Consider the following 22,963-nt stretch of genomic DNA (forward strand, 5'->3'; position numbering starts at 1 on the left):
TTTTTTTTTTTTTCCCCCCTTTTTTTTTTTTTTTCCCCCCGACTGTATAGGGACAGCATAAGCTGTTAGCCAGTAAAAATGCAGGTGTGTCGCTGTGCAGACCCATGTCTTCATTTAAAGTCATCTTCAGTTTAACTTCTAAGATAAGTAGAGGCTGAAATTGATGGGAAGTTACAGCCCAAGGATTTTATTGTAAGGTCAACTTCAAATAAACAAGCTTGACTCTGGTGATGCTTTCAAAGATACTCAGAATCAGGAGTTACTGGAAGACCTCTTTTATGTTGTCTTATTCCCACACTAATTTTACATATAATCTTTATACACTTATGCAATAAAATTCTAAGTTTACAAGACTGGCAGATATCTTGATCATTTTTGTGATTCATTTATTTGTTAACTAAAGGAAAAGATAAATATCTTGTTCATATTCATGTTCTATAAACTTTCAGCAGTATAAACAGTCGGATGTGAAGAGTATAAGAAAAATGATTAATGTAATTGCAGTACATGTGGAAGATTAGTAAACCATAGTTCCCACTGATTTTTTAAAATTTTTAAAATTATAAATAGAAGCTTGTATCAGGGAAAATGTATATTTTCTGTTATTTATTAATTTTATCATGAGAAACTTTCTGTCTGTCTGAATTAGAAGTATCAGAAGGACTGGCTACTAAAAGTACATCTGACTATATGATGCTATGTGATTTTAGAAGTAAATTTTTCCTCTGTATAAAATAGCTTTCCAAAATGTTTCAGAAGTATTTAATTTTAAATTTCTTTGTAGAAACACACTTAGTCAATTTATTTCTTCTGATGACAGGTCACGGATTTTGGCTTTGCAAAAAGAGTAAAAGGAAGAACTTGGACGTTATGTGGGACTCCAGAATACCTGGCACCTGAAATAATTCTCAGCAAGGTACTTTGTCTTGGTATTTTATCACCCAATTATTACACTCTGAGGAATAAACAATTGCTGATAATATCAAAAAATCAAATCTTGACTACTCAACTCTTTATGAATGAGGAAGACCAAGGTCCACCAAGGCCGGGTCATTCTAGACCAGGTATTAAAACCAGTTCTGAAAATAACCCCAGAAGAGTCATTGTAGTGGGTGACTCCACTCTAAGGGGTGTGGAAGGCCCCATATGCAGACCAGACCCGCTTCATAGGGAAGTCTGCTGCCCCCCTGGGGCCCGTGTCAAGGACCTCACAGCAACACTCCCTACCCTAGTGAGACCAAAGGACTACTACCCTCTCCTGGTTTGTCAGGTAGGTAGCGACGACATCACCAGGAGAAGATCTAAAGCAATGAAGAGAGATTTTAGGTCCTTGGGAAAACTGCTTAAGAGGTCAGGGGCACAAATGGTGTTCTTCTCCATCCCTTTGGTTGGGGGGATGGATGAGGAAGATTACAGGAGAATTCAGCAGATGAACTGGTGGCTCCAAGACTGGTGTTACCATCAGGGCTTTGGATTCTTTAATCATGGGTTGGTATACAGGGCACCTGATCTTTTGACATTAGACAGGATGCACCTGTCCTGGAGAGGGAAGGGGATTTTGAGGCAGGAGTTAGCAGGAGTTAGCTGGGCTCATTGACAGAGCTTTAAACTAGATTTGAAGGGGGAAAGGGGCAAAACATCGGCCCATCTGAAGTGCATGTAGCCATGATGAAACAGGAAAATTATGACGTTGTTCATATTACAGAAACGTGGTGGGATGTCTCCTATGACTGGAGTGTGCCAATTAATGGGTACAAGCTCTTTAGGAGGGACAGACAGGGAAGGAGAGGTGGTGGGGTGGCTCTCTATCTTAAGGACTGTTATGATTGCTTTGAGTACAAGTGCAGTGAAGACAGGGTAGAGTGTCTTTGCGTTAGAATCAGGGGGAAGGGCAACAGGGCAGATGTCATAATAGGAGTCTACTATAGGCCACCCAACCAGGACAGAGAGGTGGATGAGATACTTTACAGGCACTTAGGTGAAATCTCACGATCGCTTGCCCTTGTTCTTGTGGGAGACTTTAACTTCCCAGACATCTGCTGGAAATACAACACAGCAGAGCGCGATCAGTACGGAGATTCCTGGAATGTGTGGGAGAGAACCTCCTGATGCAGCTGGTGAGAGAACCGACCAGAGAAGGTGCCCTGCTGGATCTCCTCTTTGTGAACAGAGAATGACTGATGGATGATGTGGCGGTTGGAGGGCAACTAGTGCACAGCGATCACAAAATAGAGTTCTCTATTCTTAGAGAGGCCAGGAGAGAGCTAAGCAGGACTGACCTCCTGCGCTTCAAAAGGGCTGACTTTGTCTTGTTTAGGCACCTGCTTGAAAGGATCCCCTGGGAGACTCTCCTGAAGGGTATAGGGGTCCAGGAAGGCTGGACAGTCTTTAAGAAGGAAGTGTTAATGGCTCAGGAGCAGGCAGTCCCCAGGTGCTCTAAGAGAAGCCGGTGCCAGAGAAGACCACCCTGGCTGAACAGGGAGCTTTGGCTGCAACTCGGGGAGAAAAGGAGAGTTTACAGCCTATGGAAGAAGGGGCTAGCCACTCATGGTGATTACAAAGAGGCTGTGAGGCGATGCAGGGTGGAAATCAGGAGGGCTAAAGCCCAGCTGGAAATCAGTTTGGCTTCAGCAATCAAGGACAACAAGAAATGTTTCTAGAAGTATGTCAGTAGCAAAAGAAAAACCAAGGAGAGTCTCCATCCCCTGCTAAACACAGGAGGAAACATGGTAACAAGTGATGAGAAGGCTGAGGTGCTTAATGCCTTCTTTGCCTCAGTCTTTAATAATAAGGCTAGTTATATGGAGGGTATCCAGCCCCCTCAGCCAGAAGACATAGACATAGACTGGGTGAACGACCCCCCTGCAATCCAGGAGACAGTCAGTGACCTACTGCATCACATAGACACACACAAGTCTATGGGACCAGATGGGATACACCTGAGGGTGCTGAAGGAGCTGGCTGGGGTGCTTGCCAAGCTGCATTCCATCATTTACCAACAGTCCTGACTGACCAGGAAGATCTTGACAGATTGGAAATTGGCCAATGTGACACCCATCTGTAAGAAGGGTCAGAAAGATGATCCGGGAAATTACAGGCCTATCAGCTTGACTTCAGTGTCTGGGAAGCTGATGGAGCAGTTCATCCTGAGTACCATCATACAACACATGCAGAACAACCAGATGCTCAGGCCCAGTCAGCATGGGTTTATGAAAGGCAGGTCCTGCTTGACAAACCTGATTTCCTATGACAGGGCGACCTGCTTATTGGATGAGGGAAAGGTTGTGGATGTAGTTTATCTTGACTTTAGCAAGGCTTTTGACACCGCTTCCCACAGCATTCTCCTGGCAAAACTGACTGCTCGAGGCTTGGACAATCTCACGCTTTGCTGGGTAAAAAAAACTGACTGGATGGCCGGGCCCAGAGAGTTGTGGTGAACAGAGTTAAATCCAGCTGGCAGCCAGTCATGAGTGGTGTCCCCCAGGGCTCGGTGTTGGGGCCACTCCTGTTCAACATCTTTATTGATGATCTAGATGAGGGGATCGAGTGCATCCTCAGTAAGTTTGCAGACGACATCCAGTTGGGTGGGAGTGTTGATCTGCTCGAGGGTAGGGAGGCTCTGCAGAGAGACCTGGACAGGCTGGAGCCATGGGCTGAGGCCAACTGGAGGAGTTTCAATGAGGCCAAATGCCGGGGGCTGCCCTTGGGCCACAACAACCCCCAGCAGTGCTACAGGCTTGGGGAGGAGTGGCTGGAGAGCTGCCAGTCAGAGAGGGACCTGGGGGTTTTGATTGACAGCCGGCTGAACAGGAGCCAGCAGTGTGCCCAGGTGGCCAAGAAGGCCAATGGCATCCTGGCTTGTGTCAGCAATAGCATGGCCAGCAGGGACAGGATAGGGATCTGACCCCTGTACTCGGCGCTGGTGAGGCCGCACCTCGATTCCTGTGTTCAGTTTTGGGCCCCTCACTACAAAAAGGACATTGAATGACTCAAGCATGTCCAGAGAAGGGCAACGAAGCTGGTGCAGGGTCTGGAGCACAGGTCGTACAGGGAGCGGCTGAGGGAACTGGGGGTGTTTAGTCTAGAGAATCACAGAATCGGCTAGGTTGGAAAGGACCATGAAGATCATGTAGTCCAACCGTTCATCTAGCACTGACAGCTCCCACCTACAGCATATCCTTAAGCTCTAAATCGATCCTACTCTTGAACACCTCCAGAGATGGGGACTCCACCACCTCCCTGGGCAGCCCATTCCAATGCCTAACAACCTGTTCTGTAAATAAATATTTCCTGACATCTAGTCTAAACCTTCCCTGGTGCAACTTGAGGCCATTACTTCTTGTCCTGTCTCTTACTACTTGGTTAAAGAGACTCATTCCCAGTCTTCTGCACCCTCCTTTCAGGTAGTTGTAGAGGGTGATGTCTCCCCTCAGCCTCCTCCAGACTAAACAATCCCAGTTCCCTCAGCCGCTCCCCGTAGGACATGTGCTCCAGAAGAGAAGAGAAAACTGTAAAGTCTCCATAGTAGATTTTCAAGAAAGACTTAGCCCTGAGGTTTGTAAAAGATCTCAGAGAACACATACAAAATTGATGGAGGTTTCTGTCTTTTTTAATAGTAAAAGGTTTTACTAATGATTTTATATTCAGGCTTTAAAGATTACATCATAAATTACTCTATTAACAGCTAATTAACTGAGTTTCAAGCTCTTTTAGCTGGTTTACTAAATATGAAAATGAATGTTCTGAAATATGGATAATCAAGCAAAAAGATGATGGTATACAATATAGGAAGTATTGTTATGTTTAATGAAATTTCCCTAAGCTTTGAAAGAAGTTTCAGTCATTCTGCAGAAAGATTATTTTGATTTTAAATAAATTGTGCCCATTTCTGTTTCTTAGGGCATCTTGTCACATCAGTGTAAAGACATCAGTGAAAGTCAGCACAGGAATGTGTGCAAAATGTTTCACTTCCATCACTGTTTCACTGTCATCACTGTATTGAGTTTTAAATATATTGCTGTTGGAATCTGTGAACTTCGGTTTAGTTTGAATTAAGTTGTAAATTCTGTATTAAGCAAGCAATAATGCATTTGCTTTCTTGGCATTCCATAGATGTATACTGAAAATCTTAAACTGTGTTAGAAATGGTACTAACAGTGGTATTTCTCATTTTATGCAGGGTTACAACAAGGCAGTGGATTGGTGGGCATTAGGAGTGTTAATCTATGAAATGGCAGCTGGATATCCCCCCTTCTTTGCAGATCAGCCCATTCAAATTTATGAGAAGATTGTGTCTGGCAAGGTGAGGGCTCTCTGTATTTTACAGACATTATGATATTATATCCTTTTATGCTTGGTTAAAAATGATCCACTAACTATTAACAACTGTTTAGCTGTATGCTTAATATGCCTAGCTATTTTCTGTAAATATTTTTTAAGCTTTTGAGAAGCTCTAAAGAGCTTCAGTAATTCATAATAGGTTTCTTTACTTCTGCAGACCTGTCGAATGTTCTGTTCAGCTTTCATTGTTACATAAATTTTTTTTAAAATGTTTCCAACTTTTCCCTTTTATTTTTCATTAATATCTCTTAGTGTGCCAGTTAGCACAAAAATGTGATCATTCTGTTGTTTCTCCTACCAGCCAGTGTTGTCTCTTCATATTTCTTAGTGCTCACTTAACTTGTTAGTTTTTCTCTTCCTTGTCCCTACATAAACACATGTTGTGCCACATCTTATGTACTTCTAATCAGGGGAAATGCCTCAGTAGGCCCTGTGGTACCCTGCAATGAGTTTGATTACTGTCTAGGACCTTGTTTAAATCAAGAAGGTGGTTGCTCTTCGAAAGGCTGTAATACTGTGAGCCTTCAGCTGTGTCTATGAATATATGGGAATTCATTTACAAATATACATTTCTAAAGAAATATTTATATTCTAAAAAAAAAAAAAAAACAAAAAAAAACACCAAAAAAAAACCTTGGGCATTTTTTTCAGTTTGTTTTTTTTTTTTTCTTGACAATTGTACTGTTGGTCATCTAGCTTTTTTACTGAATCCATGGATGAATAGTTGCAGAAACAGCACTAGACTTGAACTCTGGAAACTCTAACATTCAGTTCTCAGCTAGCAGTATGTTTCCTTTATAACCTTAAGTCTTTCCTTTAATCTACTTCATGCACTTAGGTTCTCTACTAAGAAAATGGAGTTAGTATTTCCTGACTTGTCAGGTGTCTAGGTATTACAGTCATTAAAACCTGTGAATTTCTCCTATACTACAGTAGAGCCATATTGACAGGTAAACTGAAGCAGTGTCCTCCATTATCAGACCTCTTGATTTCGCAACATGTTTTTATGTGAAATAATTCCATGTTCTGCATTTATATCATAACTGATCAGATGAATGTAGGGAGTGTCAGATGCTGAGACTGAGCATGAGAAATACCACTTTCTGCCTGTTCTGTTCCGCCTTGCTTCTCCCCACCACCTCAAATGGTATCAGTAGATCTTTTGCTAGTAAAACCCTGTGTAACATCCCGTAAATCATCTTCAAATATTTCTTAGCCAGGTTTGAATTAACTTTATTGGCAAGTCACTCTTATACTATCTTCAAATAGTGCTGTATTATTTATGTAAGACTTCTGGTGTTGGTGTATTTAGTTATCAGAAACAGATTACAATACAGCATAAAGTTCCCGATTGAATTTTCATATACAATTGATGAATGTTCAGTCACTTCAGAGCATATCTATATATGCTATATATATTCTGTAATATATCTCCTATGTGCATGTGCATATATATATAACGCAATCTAAAAATTTGTTCCTAGAAAATATATGAGAATGCCTAGAGATGATATGTTGGTGAGACACCAAGTTAAATTCAACTTTTTTGTCATTATTACATTAAATTAATGTTTTTCCCAAACTCAATCAGATATAGAAAATTTCAAAAAATGGTAGATGGACTAGGTAATGCTATTGATAAAGGCTCTGTGAAACAGAAATACACGTGCAACATAATTGTCTCTCTTTTCATGCATTCCTGCTTGATTTGGTTTTAGAGCAAGACTAGAAAATGGCCCCAGTGTTTCCTTTTGTGTAAACATTGTTTTACTTCACAGGGAGAAGAATGAAATTCATATGTTGTTTTTTTTAATGTTGTGGATGTATAATTTTAGGTAAGGTTCCCATCACACTTCAGTTCAGACCTAAAGGATCTTCTAAGAAATTTACTCCAGGTAGATTTGACCAAACGATACGGAAATCTCAAGAATGGTGTAAATGACATAAAGAATCACAAGTGGTTTGCAACTACAGATTGGATTGCCATTTATCAGAGAAAGGTAAGACCCTTCCAAATCAAAACTCTTACAGGTCTTTAAGGCATTGAAGTAAAACTTCTCATTCTTTATTTCTGCTTTCCTAAATCTGTCATTTTTAATTAAACTGAGAAAAGGTGAAAGCAATTTAATCTTTAGGACTCTGAAGAGTATATACTGATTGAATTATGTTGTTTCTTGTTGGTATTTTATCCTGGACCTCTGTGTGTACATTCATGTTCTCTTAACTGGTGTTGTGCTTTAGTCTATTTCTGGAATATCTTGGAGTGAGCCATCTCCTGCCTCTCTCACTTTTTATTTAACCCCTGCTATAGTGGCATCTATAAATACTCTTCCACAGCAGAGAGGAATCTGGTTTGCTTTCCAGCTAGTTCTTAGCAGTCAGACTGTGCTTCAGTGTGGAGGAGCTCTAGCTGGAGCTAGAGGTTGGTTGGTTGGGTTTTTTCCTGCCAAAGTATGCTTCCTCCTTGCTCTTGCTTTATCTGTGACTGGGACAGGATCAGATGTAGACAGTGTCTACTCAATCCTCTATATATACTGAGGAGTTTTTATCTTCTGACACTACAATTCAATTGACTGCAGTTCCATAAGGTGTGGCAATGAGAAGAGCCCTGCTGAATGCTTTTTCCTGGCACTTCTAGAATGGTTTTCTAGACCTGCCTGACCAATATGACTTGTAATGGGGTTTTTAGAAAGTCCATGCCTAGTCTACACTATAAACCTGCATAAAAAAGCAAGCAACAGACACAACTGGGAATATTTTCAGAGCATGGGCAGCCATTAACATGTCAATTAGAGGGAGACACGTTAGTGGCTACCATGATGGATGAAATAGAGCTGGGAGAGGAAGCTGGGGAACGGGATGAGGATGATGACAATTCAGCCTAGGTCTGTCTTCTAGTAGCTCCAAAGCTCCCTGTCCCCTTGAAGGTGGAGTCATATTTAAATATCTGTAGATCAGTGAATCCAGAAACTGATTTCTAAGAAATTATTTGTTCTCTTAAATGCAACCTCTGAATTCTTAGTTTTTCAATAGACAGCAATAAAAGACTAAAGTAATTTCATTGGTGTTGTCCTGAGACTCAGGTGGAGAGATAATTTTGTGTCTAGGTGTTGGTAAAAAGGTTAGTTAAGCGATAATATTTGAAGGAATTGGTTTACATTATTGAAATGCTAACAGTCTTGACTATAGAGTCATGAACTTGCTGCTGTAACAGCAGTATTTTAAAGGCCAAACCTAAATACTAACAATAGCTTATAAAAAGAAACTGGTTGTTTGGCTACACAAACTGACAGTACAGTTGTTGTAGTATTCACTAATGTATTAATTACTAGAAGACAGGGTACAATTAACACATCCTGTATTCTTTGTATTAAGTATAGATGTTTTTAAGAAAAGATCCCCCATTGCAGAATTATAATTATCTGTTCTTTGCTTTCTTAATGCCTGTTTGCAAGGCAGATTTATTTATATGCACTGAGTTTCATCCACCGATATGCCGTCTGGGGACACCCAGGCCCCATAATATTAAATCAGATGTTTTAATACTGTGCTAAATATTCTTAGCATTGCTAACACACTGCTGTAGAGAATTCCTTTCACAGAAACAAGAAATATTTTAAAATGTGAACTAGTAGTACAGTCAGAACAGCTATTACTGGTTTTAAAGGACTGTAAAAACTGATGCTGAATAAGTTTGATGCTTCTGATTATAAGGAATAAATGCTGTAATACTAAGGGTCTGAAACAACAGCATGGATTGTAATATCATCTAAGCAGTCATAGAAATGTAGCAATAAACTTGGGATTTATACCAGCTTTTCACAGTGGCTGTTACCACAGCATGTATTTTCCTGAATAAACGTAGTGTTCCTTGGCAGCTAATGTAATGTGAATAATTTGTTATGCTACAGTCATAAGTGAACCAGTCAATTACTTAATATTTCAGATAACATCAAGTCTTGTTTTCTTTGTGTGTTTGTGTAGCTCTTTATTAAAATACTGCCTGATAATATGGTTGTACTTAGGGCCAAACAGGTATTTCTACTATAAACCAGTGTTATCTCCTGCAATCTCTTCTTAGTGATTTCCTTAGTAAAGGTAATAGAAGAAATCTGAGGCATCTCATTTGAACGTGTTCTAAAATTCCAGCAGTAAATAAGATACTTCTTGTGCTCTGAGCTTTCTTGTAAGAGAGTAATTGAAAATCAATTTGAGAAGACACAGAGACAGAATTCAGATAATAGTAAATATGTGTCTTTGTAGGCTAGGTATGTATGCAGACTGTACTCTCTCAGGATAAATCACCTAAACATGTATATTGTTTTAGAAACAAAAGGATACACATGGCAATTGTAGCACAGTCTATAAATGAAGAAAGTTAGTGTTACTTCTTGGGGGTGTAGTGTTGTCACGAAATGATATTTAGCCTGTGCTGTACCTCTTTCATTTACTGATTTACACACACATGTGCACACGCACACACCTGCCCCTGCCGTGAGGAATTTACTCGGGGCTCTGGACACTGAGCATTCTGCGCTTGCACAGTGTGATCTGATCCCCTGCCTCAGCTGGAGCTATGCCTATCCTGCTGTGCTGCCTCTGGCACACATACTCCTTGGGATGTCCCAGAGAGATACACGTGTCTGATTACTTTGCATTTCCAGGTTTAAATTTGCATCACCTCAGTAATTTTGCTATAATTTTGCTTACTGTAAGGGTAAATAAACCAGGCACCTGTCAAATGAAAAAGAGGAATGTCATACTGATAATCATGCTTTGCACTCCAGCTTGTCCTAGACCTGTTGCAGTAGAGCATCTTTCCTTCTCCCTGGTCTTCTGTTCCCTCTGGTCCCTTCTTTATCATCCATTCTTCATAATCGCCTCCCATCAACTCTAAACCCTGCCTATCCCTTCTTCCAGCATGCAGTTGATTCTAAAATTTCAGTTATTTTAGAAAGTAATTAAGCTTTATTTTGAACCTCGAGATGTGATAGACTGGAAAGATTAATATTTGAATTAATATGAACTGAGTCAAGGTAGAATTTAGTAGTCTGATCCCTAAAATAGCATTTCAGCATCTGCAAGTTGGCCATAACTCCCTCCTTTTTTTTTTTTTTTTTTTTTTTTTTCCCCCCTTTTTTTTTTTTTTTCCCCCCGACTGTACAGGGACAGCATAAGCTGTTAGCCAGTAAAAATGCAGGTGTGTCGCTGTGCAGACCCATGTCTTCATTTAAAGTCATCTTCAGTTTAACTTCTAAGATAAGTAGAGGCTGAAATTGATGGGAAGTTACAGCCCAAGGATTTTATTGTAAGGTCAACTTCAAAAAGCTGCAGGTTCCCTCAACTTTAAGAAGCGGCAGTTAAGAGGGTCCTGGAAAACAAGTGGTTCCAATACCTGAATGTGAATGGCTTGCTACCATCCAGCTGACGTGAGATGCACTGAATCTCAAGGCTAGTCGATTACATATGTGGATCTCAGACGATGTGCAGGCAGTCTTTACTGGAAGGGATTTGCCATCATTAATTAGAGCTGTGCTGGCTTCCTATACAGTCCTTTAGTGACCCCTTCAAGTCATTGCTTGTCTCAGTGGCCTAGTTTCAAGGAGGCTTTCACTTCCCACTTACAGTTAGGTCCTAGGAGGAACTTTGTGGGAAGTGCAGAACAAATTGTTTTAAACTTGTTTTAGGTTCGTTTTTATTTGGAAAGAGAGGATTTTTGGTAAGTAGGAAGAGAGGAGTTCCAAACTGCCCAAAGATTTTTGAGTCATGTTGAATGGCAGTGAATCTAATCTGCTTCCACCATGGCTGTGTGACTGTTAGGTGCAGCCCTTGCTGTGGTGGGAACCACACCACACAGCTGATAACCTGAAGAGAGCAGGGTCTCTTCTGCAAGAGGACTAAACTTTGTTTTGAAGTGGAAGTAATTGTATTATTGATGTTTGTCAGTGAGATACTAGTCTTTTTCAACTTACATTCACACATGGAGGACTGCACCTTCTTAGGCCAATTTTATTTATGTACTGTGACTTTAAGCTGTAATAGCTAGTTTCTTAGCAGGGTTTGAGAAGTAATGGCAATATTGTGCTCATTATCACAATGTTAAATCTAAGGGTAGGGTATTAGGCCAATAACATTTCATGTACTTTTTTTTTTTTTCTTCCCCCCGCTACCCATACAGGTAGAAGCTCCATTCATACCAAAGTGCAGAGGCCCTGGAGATACCAGCAACTTTGATGACTATGAAGAAGAAGATATTCGTGCGTCTCTAACAGAAAAATGTGCAAAAGAATTTGCTGATTTTTAGTAGGAGTAAGAGGACAAGATGACATCAGGGCTCACATTGGGATCTTTGCACTCTGTTAACAGATGAGGTGGAGCTGAGACCATCATATGTCAAAACAGTTACCTAGTTACTTCATTCCACAAAGCTGACTGAGGTCTTTATTGCCATCTTCCATGTGTGCAGTTTGCACCAACCCTTCTAACTAGGCACAATTAAGCAAGCACTGTTTGTGCAGTAACACAGAATAATAGACCACTTTCCTACTTAACTTTGGTTTCTGTCGTTCTTTGTTTCTGTGTATTGTTCATTTTCCCCTTTAAAATGAAGTAGTTTTTTACCCAAGAATGCTCCATTTTATTTTGAATAATGTATTATTTGTGTGAGTGAAATGGAAGGTGTTGCGGCTAGTGTGATTTAGACTGAAGTGAAAGATAAATGTTGCTTCTAGTCTGTGCCAGCCAATAATTCTTGTCTGTCTTGTGTCTGATGCTACAATTTATAATTTTTTAGTAGCTCAGACTAAACCTAGCCAACATTTTTAGCATTTTTGAAGGTAGTATTTATCGCCATATAAATGTCTGCTAAATTAACTTAAAAACATTTCTTCCTGGAAACTGACCAAAATTCAGTAGAATCAATTGGATGGCTTAAGTAGGGGACAGTAGCTAGACCCCGTGCCTTGGTTTTCTACATCTCTGCAGTTTTCGTCACTGCCTCCTTCCTTTGTATTTCCCACCTAGGCAGTAGGTAAATTGCCATAACCAGACTGTACCATGGAAAGCTTACAGTCTCATGAGAGGAAGTAATTCCACCTGGTCTGGATTTTGGACCATATTTAACCAAGTCAACTTACCAGCATTTCAGTTGGGCAGGTATGAAATGGCTTTTTTAAGAATATGAACCCTAAACTCTTAAAGGAAGTTTTGGTCAGTATTGTAGAGAATATGATTCATTTCGATTCACTTTTTTTTTTTAAAAAAAAAGTAAAAAAAAAATAAGCCAGTGTTTGGGCTCCCAAAGTATTCCTTGTTTTGAGCTTTTTTTGATGAAAAAAAGGCATCCATTAAAACAAAAGCCACCACACCACAAAAAAGCAAAATGCGCTCTGCCATTAGCTATGAAAAACAAATGTTCTAGATGCATCGCTGGATGAACACGGTTATTTTTTGTTAGCTGTTAAGAGGTTATTGCCAAGTTTTTATTCTGGTATACTATATTAGTAAACTGAGGATGGAGTACTGCTACAATCATTTTCTTTTTAATTACAGCACTTCATTCTTGAAGAAAAGAGACAAAGTTTAAAAACTGCAACAGCTGGGTTTATTTTAGTTGCGTTGTGTCTTCATTTCTAACCTACTTTCTTTCAATCAAACAGAATGTATGGTCACACAGATATAAGTATTTGGGCTTAATTAAGTTTTGTATACTCTCACCAACTGACTTAAAAGATACTGCTACCATGTGCTAGCTTTGGGCACTTCTACACATTTATTTCATTGTTTAATAATCAGTGGCTCAGCACTTTTTTGGGGGTTGCTTTTAAACTTATTCATAGTAGTTTTATTTATACACTTGATTCTGGCTGTCTCAGTGACCTGTCTTAAAACAGCACATCTAAACAGTTTAGACTCATATTTTATGATAAATCTACGTGCATACAAGGATGAATTGTTTTTAAAAACAAAATGAGCTATATTGATACATAGCCATTGTATTTGTTTGAATGTCAGCGCAAATAAGCCACTGGCATTCCTTCCTTTTAATCTGTATGACACTCCTTTAAGAAAAGCCTTTGTAGACATTTTACAGAGTATGAAACATACCATCCAACATTCTATACGTTTAGGTTGTTGAGCATTTTTGCACAACGTCATTAGGAGGCTGACACTGAATGCAGTCTTTGTCCACCCATATTTACATATGTGCAAGAAAAGTATAAGATACTTTGCTGTAGCAAATTTTATGTAACAAAGATATATCGTCACATTAATAAATTTAAAGAAATCCTTTGTATGAAAATGTTAAAATCTTTTGTATTTCATTTAGACCAAGGACATGCTGCTGTATGCTAGCTGTATGCGATAAATTCTACAAGTAACTTTGTTGTCGTTTATGAACTTTAAAAGATTTTAATAAATGTTGGAGATCACAATTTGATTCTGTTATGATTTTAATTTTTAATCATTACATTTATAATACTAGTAAGGTTCTAGAGGAGATTTTTCTGTTTTGTAAAATACTGTAATCATTCATCTTGCGTGTACAATAAGACAAAAGTCTAGGAAATTGGTTCTGACATGTCTGTCTGATATCCAGATTAAATTCTACGTGGGCATAAGTGGAAAAGTCATCTTAATGCCATGATATTATGCTATTTTTTAATTTTATGGAAATCCTGTTAGAAAGTAAAATACTTTTCCAATATGGCATAATAGACTTCAGTATGGAAATGAGATTCTATTTTGGAAAAGGAGGGGAAGTGTGCAATTTCCAAGGCATTAGTGAGTACATTTGACAATGTGAGTATTATACAACCCTCTCATTTAAACACAGTCATAAAATATAACTACGAATATTATGTTACCTGTATTTAATTTGAAAAATCCTTTTCACAATATGGAAAAATTGTATATCTATGACAGTAGAAGCTTGTTAATTTTACACATTTGAGGAATTAAGTGTTGAACTATATGGCATATTTTAATTGTACTCTAGTTGTATGTAACTTTCATTTCCAACATAAAGGATTGTATCTCATTAAGTAAATTGCTTTTTTATTATCTTGTCAGTTGCATTAAAACCCTTATTTTTAAATCCTTTAAAGTATTTTACTAATTTTTGCAAATAATTAGATGTTTTTAAGTGCTGCAATAGTGTGCAATATAGTAAACATTTATATACAGAAGTGCAAATTAAATTATGTACAACACTTGTGCTGCTTCTTTGTGAATCAGAATGTTGTATGATGAGAGTCGTTGCATCTCCCCATGCACTGCAAACAGGGTTTGAAAGCAAGAGGAAAAGGTTATAAAACATACTGCACATATCAGTCGGGACCTATTAAGCTTTACACTAACTAGGGTGCTTGGAGAAGACAGTGTAGAGAACATTAAAGGCACTATGGGAAGTCAGTGAGTTGGACTTCTTAGACACTCAAAGGCAAGCAAGGTGATTGTTAGTTGCAATATTGTTTGTCTTCATCTTTTCACATTCAGACTCGATGCTTTTTATTAAAGATAATTGCCTGTTTCTAAACTGTCTGCAGATCCTGCTGTACAAACTTTGTGCTGTGTCTCATTGTGCTGTGAAACAACTGATAGAAGTAAAGACTGTTCATGGTCTTGGCATTGTTTGTCTTGAGGCTTTTTCTGCAAGTGGTGTTGGGAGAGGTCCTGGTACCTGCTCACTGTAACGCAGCTGCTCCTCCCGCTTTCTGAGCGGAGCTTCAGCCTCTTTGCTTCTGCTGCTGTACGCCTACTGGCTGTGGTTTTGTGTTCCTCTTGGTTTCGTAGTACAAATGCTATATTACATTTTAAAGATCTTTGTACTTTTTCTAAAGCTGAGCTAAGAAACTGCAAAAAGATTGTCATCTTTTACTACAGCTCCCGTGCAAACACAGCATGTCGAGCAGCAGATTTGAAGGTGTCATTCAAATCTGTTGTTGTTCTAATTTGCCGTATGTCAGGAGGACCTATCCCAGATAAGAATTTGAGATCCGCTCTGTAAGAAACTGGTAAAAGGTTAGTTTCTCCGGCTGGGGTGTGTATAGCTGATGTGGATGTGTTTGACAAAAAAAAAAAAAAGTTGTATGACCATCCTAGTTTTACAATTGTGGGTCTAACACATTTTTAAAATGTTTTTAATAGCTTGAGGAATCAACTGATTTGAGGACTCTGACAGAAGGGGTAAAATAGAGCATCTAATGTCAGACTGGGCAGTGGTCACTTCCAGTAAAAGAGTTAGAGCTCCACAAGGATGTTTAATGTCTTACAAGTAAATATTTGTCATCTTACATAGGAATTATGTAAAGTGTAGGGGTTTTTAGGAGGAAGGATAAGATGGGTGTTGTGGGGCAAGACAGGATCTCAAGATAGCTTCTCTTCATAATTTTTTAATTTGATGATCAATGAAAGTTTGAGTTAAATCAGGTCTAGTCACATTTTTACCTTTTTGTTGTTGGGTTGGGTTTTTGGGGATACTACAAAAAGGGATGCCTGCCTAAGAGAAACCTGTGTATATTGAAAATGTAGTTTATTCTTAGAATTCGCTACTACCAAAAGTTCCTACCCCAGTAGGATAGCAGCTTGAGGCTTCCATGAAATCACTGGGATAAGTTCCTAATAGTCTATTTCAAAGCCAGTAAAATTTCCTTTAGAATCTTTGTAGTCTGGTGGTTCTGTTTCCTTCCTCTGAGGGTCAAATACAAATGTTGTTTGCAAAAATGTGTTTTTAAAAGTTGTGTTTATGTGGCTCATTGCTTTATATTTTAAAAGCAACTTATGTGTGGTGTTCGTTTGCATTAGCTCATGGTCAGTGAAGCAGGTAAGAAAGACCCAGTGACCAACTTGCATGTTCCTTAGTGCTCGGTTTACAAGCTTTAGATTTCAATGATTACACAGTAGCAGTCTTGTATCTAATAGCAGATTCTGCTCTTTGTGTTGGGAAGCAGCCTGTCTGAGGATGAGGCATCTTTGCTAAGGACAAGATGAAGAAAACACTTTGCCCAAGACATGGACATGGTTGCAGCACTAAAGCTCTTTAGGATGAAAATGTTCCTTCTAGTTGGAAGATGTTTGAGGACAGGGGTCACTGATCTGTTCCCATACATACACAACCATGGTTGCGGTGGGCGGAGGAAGCAAGCAGCCGATTCAATGTGAATGATAGAGCAAGCTTCAACTTTATTGAAAGAAATCACACCTTATATAAGCACTCTACAATACACTACTTGCAACTCTATTGGTCACATTTAAGAAACTACATTATAATGTCTCAGCCATTGGGTACATCCAAAAGGTCACATTGTAATATCCCAGCCCCTTGTGGTATTTCTGGTATGCATAAACATTTTTCTTGCTGTGAACCTGCTTCCCTCCCAGGGCTGTTTTTTTCTCACCCCCAAGGTCACAATGTGCCCCAACTTATCTCTTTGTTCTCACAACAGTCCCTGTTAGCATCACTGTACCCTGGGTTTTTTCCTCTGTTTGCCTCAGGTGGCTGCGACCGACTTCTGCAGGGAGCTATGGCCTTGCTCTCTGCAAGCCGTTCTCCAACACATGGTAATGTGTTTTCCTTTGCTGGGAAGTAGAGGTCAGAGACTTCATCCTTTGCCTTTGCTTCCAAGATGCTTGGAAGATGGGAAAGGACACAGCTGTAGGTGCATTGACTCAAACGGAGCATTGTGTCAGCATCCTGCCATGCAGTGCGGTACGTTCTGAGTGGGTCCAGTCAGTTACAGGAAGAACCTGGTAATTAAGGCAATAAAGAGAAAAATGGAGTCCTGGAAAGGCTTGATTAACTTTCTGAAATTCTTCCACCATCAAGATTATTCGATTAAATTTTAAAAAGGAAATCTAACACTTCATTTAGATTTAGTGGCATATCAATGCTTTGGTCTATGCAGCAATATCCTAAGAACAGTCTTCTACTGGAAGTATTCTTTACTGTCTATCTACATCTCTACTTTGAATGTATATATTGTTATCTTAGTTCAAAAAAATGAATGCTCGATTAGGATGTCCTTTAAATTTCTTCCATCTTTACCATCATCTTTCTACTTGATGTTTGCATAAAGCGGGAATTGAGGCATCAGGACCCTGTTAATGATAGGTAACACATTGGATGAGTAAACCAACATAATTCGCCTATCTCAAAGGTCTGTTAATTGAGGTTAAGCAGTCAATACTTCATTATTTCATAAATGCCCAGAGTTTATTAAATAATTTCTCTTCCAACTGCCACCTTAAAAATAAATCATAATGTGTGTCCCCAGTAAATACATTCTTTCCCTTTATTCTCTTACCATACATACTAGGAAATATGCATCTGGCAAGCTTGCTTACCAATGGCAAAAACTAAGATTTCAGCTGAGCAGGTAACCTTAGTAAAATTACTATGTTGTACCAGGAACCAGATCATGGTTGGCAGAATGAATCTAAGGGCCACACAATATAACGTTAATGTTGGCACATTAGTTCATGTTAGGAGTGTGGTTCTCTTTCTGTAGAAGTGCATCTGCTCTGTGGTTTAGGACATAACCCAGGGACTTGGCTCCAGGACAACATCCACATTAGGGAGCCACCTTCCATGGCCATAGCACCCACACACAGTTGATTCATTCCGGGAGAGAGTTTCATAACAGGACTGGGTCAGCTGCAAGGTACGTTTCCTGCCAAGAGAAGTGTTGCAGTGAATGCTGGGGGAAAAATAACTCCCCAGAGTCTCATAAATTAATTGGGCCTTTTTAAAACCATACAAGGAAACTTGAAATATCAACATAAATGCTTTTTTTACTCAAAATTTGTACAGACCAAAGCTATGCTTTAGGGAATTCCTAGTATTATATCTGAAGTCATTAAACTGGTCTTAATTCTGCAACTACTTATTGACTAACAGAACTCAACTCTGCCTTTTCTTGAACTTTTTTTAATGTTCCAAATTACTACAAAAACCTTCAAACTAAAATGAATCACGATTCCTTCTCTATAAAAAAATGTTCGAGTTGCATTCATTTGCCAGTAGATGGCACATTTATGTGGTGTAGAACAGTCTGTGTAAGAAATGTCAGCTTCTGAGCATATTAAGAACAAGACACTCGGAACATATTTAAGAGCAGTAGGAAATGAGAAATTTGGATTGTACCAGTCACATATGTCAGATAATATATGCAAGACCAACCATGAGTATTTGTTGTTTAAGTATTGGTAGATTTTTGCCTTTAAAATCCTTTTAATACTGGCGCGCTTTTTTTTTTTACTGGTTTTCATATCAGCAAAAAAGAAAATTTTGACACTAATTTGAAAAACATTTTTTTCATACTATGTATTGCACAAGCTGTATGAAAATTCCACTAAAAATTCCTGACTGATAAATCCTATATTCATTAGAGGCTAGAATCCAGTGGTCTGTTTTAATAGCACACAATCACATTTCTGTATTATGTGCACTTGAAAGTTCTGATATACACTACTTTTATCCAAAGATTGTCACCAAAAAATCTGGTTCATTAAATATATAGTATTTAAGTAGAGAGGATATGCAATTTTAGAGAGTTGGATGCTGAACAAATTTCTAGCAATTATAGTTACAAAGTTTACAGGATAAAAACATTGTTCAATATTTTTCTAAGTTATGTGACTGCAAGAGCAGCTGGAGAGACAGTAAAGTTACAGCAAACATGTTCTTGAGAACATCTCTGATCAGAGCCTCATCAACCAATTTAGACCTGAGCAAAATTTTAAAAGGTCAGTTTAACTGTTATAACCTTAATGCACAGGTTTTGAATGCCATGTCTGCTCATGTTTATATGTGAATATCAGGGTTTGGTTTATATTGAGAGAGAGTAAATAGGGGAAACGCGGTCATCTAACGTGCGACTGGAACACTTATCCTGCCGTAACAGTGATTCCTTTCTTCCAGTGATACAGTTTTCAACCGCAGTCTGCCAAACACACGCATCCTCTGATCTTTCATATTTACACATAAGGCATAGGGTTGTCATGATTTCTTTTGGTTTCCTTGTAGTTCAGTGCCTATGTGCAGACAGAGGACCCATAAGCCCTCATACTGGCACTAGTGACGGAGCTGCAGAAAACACCCTTCTCGGAGTATGTGGTGCTTTCAGTGGTGCTGAGGAGCAGCATTCTCCATGGCTGACCAGTGGAAGAAATGCCATATTCTAGTCTTCCACACTTGGCATCAGTTCTGGCAGTTAAACCAGAACTGTAACATGTAAAGAAGATGCTAGTATTTAGCAAGACATGGGTGCTTTAGAAACATCCAGATTTCTAAGATTTGTAAAGCAAGCTAAAACTGCCTGCTACTGGCTAACTCTGCCTGCCTACTGGATACCTGGTAGATAAACTTCACTATCCTAGAAACTCACTGAATGATCTACCTGAACACCTGGAAATATGATCATTCCCCAAAATGGCTATGGTTAGCAAAGGTGAACACCCTTCAAGAGCTTGCCACTATCCAAATGTTGCATAGATCTCTGTGCATGCTCTGAGTATTTTTTTAGAAGAAAACTATAAAGGAACGTGTAGTGCTAGGGCATGAATAACAGGCCCTGAAACAAAGCCAACCTCTAGATGAACCTTACAACCAAATGTTATCCATTATTAGTATCTGCTAATTAGTAAAATCTGTACCACCATTAGCATTTATTAATATCTGATCATTAGCGAAATATGTTTGCTCACTAGTGAAAGATGTAGCTTAGGCAAAATGTAAGCAGTAGTGAGGATGAAATATGAGAATGTGTATCCAACTTCCGTTGTTTAGGAGTCTTCAAGGCTGAGAACCCAAGTGTTTGGCCTTGTTAGAAATTCCCTTGGTTTTCCCTCTTGAGTCCTGGCCAAACTTTGTGTGAAATCCAAGAGGATGAAACCAGATGCTTCCACTCAAAGAAAAGAGTAAGCCATTCTGACTTGCTGGTTTTTGGTATATAAGGCCGCACCCTCTTGCCACAACTTTGGAAGCCTCACCTATGGATGGACACATCACGTAGGACTTCCCATTTGCTGAGACAGGGTCTCCAAATCCTCGCTGCAACGGGGGCTCCCCAGCGACTGCGGGTCTGGATGATGGTAAAGTGTGCAAGTGGTGATGTATCTTAATCACTAATCTCCCTGTCGTGTAGTAATGATTAGGTGCATTACCTTGCTTGTTCTTATTTTTCTATAATTAACTGTATGTAGTAATAATTAAATGTATTATTCTGTATTTTTCTTATTGCTTGTTTTCTGTATCACTTGCTTATATCCTTTAATTATTAACAGCAAAATAAGTCTCCTCTTTTCACTTTGGTGTCTGAGTTTAATTGGCATCCTCAATCAGCAGAACAGTACGTTCTGGTTCAGCCGGACACCTGATACCAAGGTGGGTTTGTGACTCAGCCTCTGCTCCTTTTTTCTTTATTGAGTGTATACATGGTCCTGAATCTTACTGACCTGGCTTCTTAGAAAACTTCTTGATGGGAAGGTGATGTAGGAATGTTATAACAGTGCCTTTAAGGAGAAATCCAGACACCCCAGAAAGTCCATGTAGGATTGAGTGGAAACCTCCATGGGCAGGTATGGAGCACGCTCTTTAATGTCCCCATGCTGAAAATAACACAACTGTACTGGAATATTTTGACTGCTGCTGTCAGGTGGCTACTGAGGAAACTAGATGTTAATTTTATCTATTGCAAAAATAATGCATAAATTACATAAATTAGTTTTTTTAGAAATGGAGGAGGTATTTGGGGTTGTCCCTGCAGATAATATTTTCCAGCTTCCAGCTGGATGCGGGTCTCCTCTGTCTCTTGAAAAGGTGTTGTGTGAGAGCCGCATGGGCTTGTAGGTGCGCTGGCTTCCACAGGGGTCTGTACTGGGCCCAGTTCCCAGGCACAGTGTCCGGGGAAGTAAAAGCTCATACAGGAGGCTGGCGAGGTATCAGAAGTTAATTTTACAGCCAGAACTGTCTTGTTAAGAAGATGGCAGCCTTAGCCCTGTAAATATTGTCTGGAGAATGAGGAAGAGGAGTAGAAGGGCATGGCACCGACCCCAAGAGCGCTGCAGGGGAAAGCTGTCTGGCAAGAGTCGGGTTCCTGCCTCCCCTGCAGCAAAAGCACCTGTGGATAGCACTGTCACCACCCCTCGCCAAGCGGGTCACTGGGCCACCAAGGCATCAGCATTGGGCATTTGGTGGTTTTCCAGTGATAGGCAGGTTCTTCACTCCTGGCAAAAAAAGGCTTCCCAGCAAAGCGAGGAAAAACCTAGCACTAATTTCTTAATGTAGTGTTTGATACACAGTTATGATTTCTACTTGTGTTTTATTGACATATTTATGTCTATAACTGTATTTTTCCGTTCTTGTGTGCATCAGTGTGTTGTCCTTTTTAATTTTCCTCACTTCATACAACCGAAGTGCTATCTTTCAGATTTCCCATGGATTTAACAGCTATTTCACTGAGATGCCTGAGCCATATTTATATAAAATATTTTTATTAGGCTGGATTCTGGTTTACAATGTTGGCATTTCATATGAATGCTTTTTATAAGCGTCTGGCTACATTATCACAAGCTAGGTAAATATGTGGCAGGTACTAGTGCTACTATGGGCAGAATGAGTTGTGGTTTATATTTTTTTTTTAATATATATAAAGTATAAGCTTTAAAATAGCAAGGGTTTAAGTCTGGACTATGGCACTATTAAATATAAAGCAATTACCAGAATAACAAGGAGCACAACAAAATAAGTAGGGCAGGAAATTCTCAGTGAAGTGGATATAATTCATGTGCAGTAAGATTTATTTAAGCAATTCAGTCATGGAAACCAGAGGCAGCAAAAGCAGAAAGGTACCACTGGCCTTGCATTGTAGTCAGCTGCTGTACACATTCATTTTTAGCCTGGTGTGAGGAGGGTGCAACTCTAGTCATCCTACTGGGAATTCAGACGGTTACAAAAGAAAAGGTTGGATAATGCTTATTGTGTAAAAAGTACCTTAGCATACTAAAGCAATAATTTAAGGGGCTCCCCATCAGGACAAGACCGAGGGTCTTCACTATCCTGTTAATTACTGCCTTGACCGTGAATCCAAGCAGCGCTCCTCCCCTCCAGGCTTGCAGCAGGGGAGCTGTGCTGCTGATTCGGCACTGTGCACCTGCAAAGCTCTTAACCCATGCGTTGGTCCTGAAACCCAGAGCTTATACAAAACTTTTTGCACGTCTATGGACCCTGAGTTTCACCTTATAAGAGTGTACCCAGGTAACTGCATAGAACATAAATTGAGGCTGACTGGCTCCTGTGCTCTGACCTTGTACTTAAATGTACACTTCAACTCAAATGCTTTAGAAATTAATGCCAGGTTTGTACAAGTCACTCTGCTGTATTCTTGTCACAGATTTTCTGCCTTCCTTCCCTCCACACTTGCTTTACACCAATTATATCTTTGACTTTTTGTCTAGGCTTTATACAGAAATTCAGAGCAATGTGGCAATGCTCAGCCGTGCAGAAAACCTGAGCAGGTCAGAAGGAAACTGTGAAGAAGACACAGCATGGTTTTTGGATGACTTTCCTGGCCAAGGCAGGAACTGAAGTGCTTCACTGCTGGACTTGGTGGGCAGACTGGAG

At 39.5% G+C, this 22,963-nt stretch overlaps 1 protein-coding gene across 5 annotated transcripts in view; it reads left to right on the top strand.

The window, feature by feature from the left end:
* The window catches only part of PRKACB (protein kinase cAMP-activated catalytic subunit beta), a 39,610-nt gene extending 25,168 nt beyond the window's left edge, over positions 1 to 14,442 (top strand). For all 5 annotated transcript variants that reach the window (XM_026853792.1, XM_026853795.1, XM_026853796.1 and 2 more), the window contains 4 exons: positions 821 to 916; positions 5,180 to 5,302; positions 7,176 to 7,340; positions 11,519 to 14,442. In XM_026853792.1, coding sequence (XP_026709593.1) covers positions 821 to 916; positions 5,180 to 5,302; positions 7,176 to 7,340; positions 11,519 to 11,644 — 510 coding nt within the window. In that variant the 3' untranslated portion in view covers positions 11,645 to 14,442. The remainder of the gene's footprint in view (positions 1 to 820; positions 917 to 5,179; positions 5,303 to 7,175; positions 7,341 to 11,518) is intronic.
* Positions 14,443 to 22,963: the final 8,521 nt, after the last annotated feature.

This window comes from Athene cunicularia (genome assembly GCF_003259725.1).
Source record: "Athene cunicularia isolate RWA chromosome 8 unlocalized genomic scaffold, athCun1 chr8_part1, whole genome shotgun sequence".
Classification (NCBI taxonomy): domain Eukaryota; kingdom Metazoa; phylum Chordata; class Aves; order Strigiformes; family Strigidae; genus Athene; species Athene cunicularia.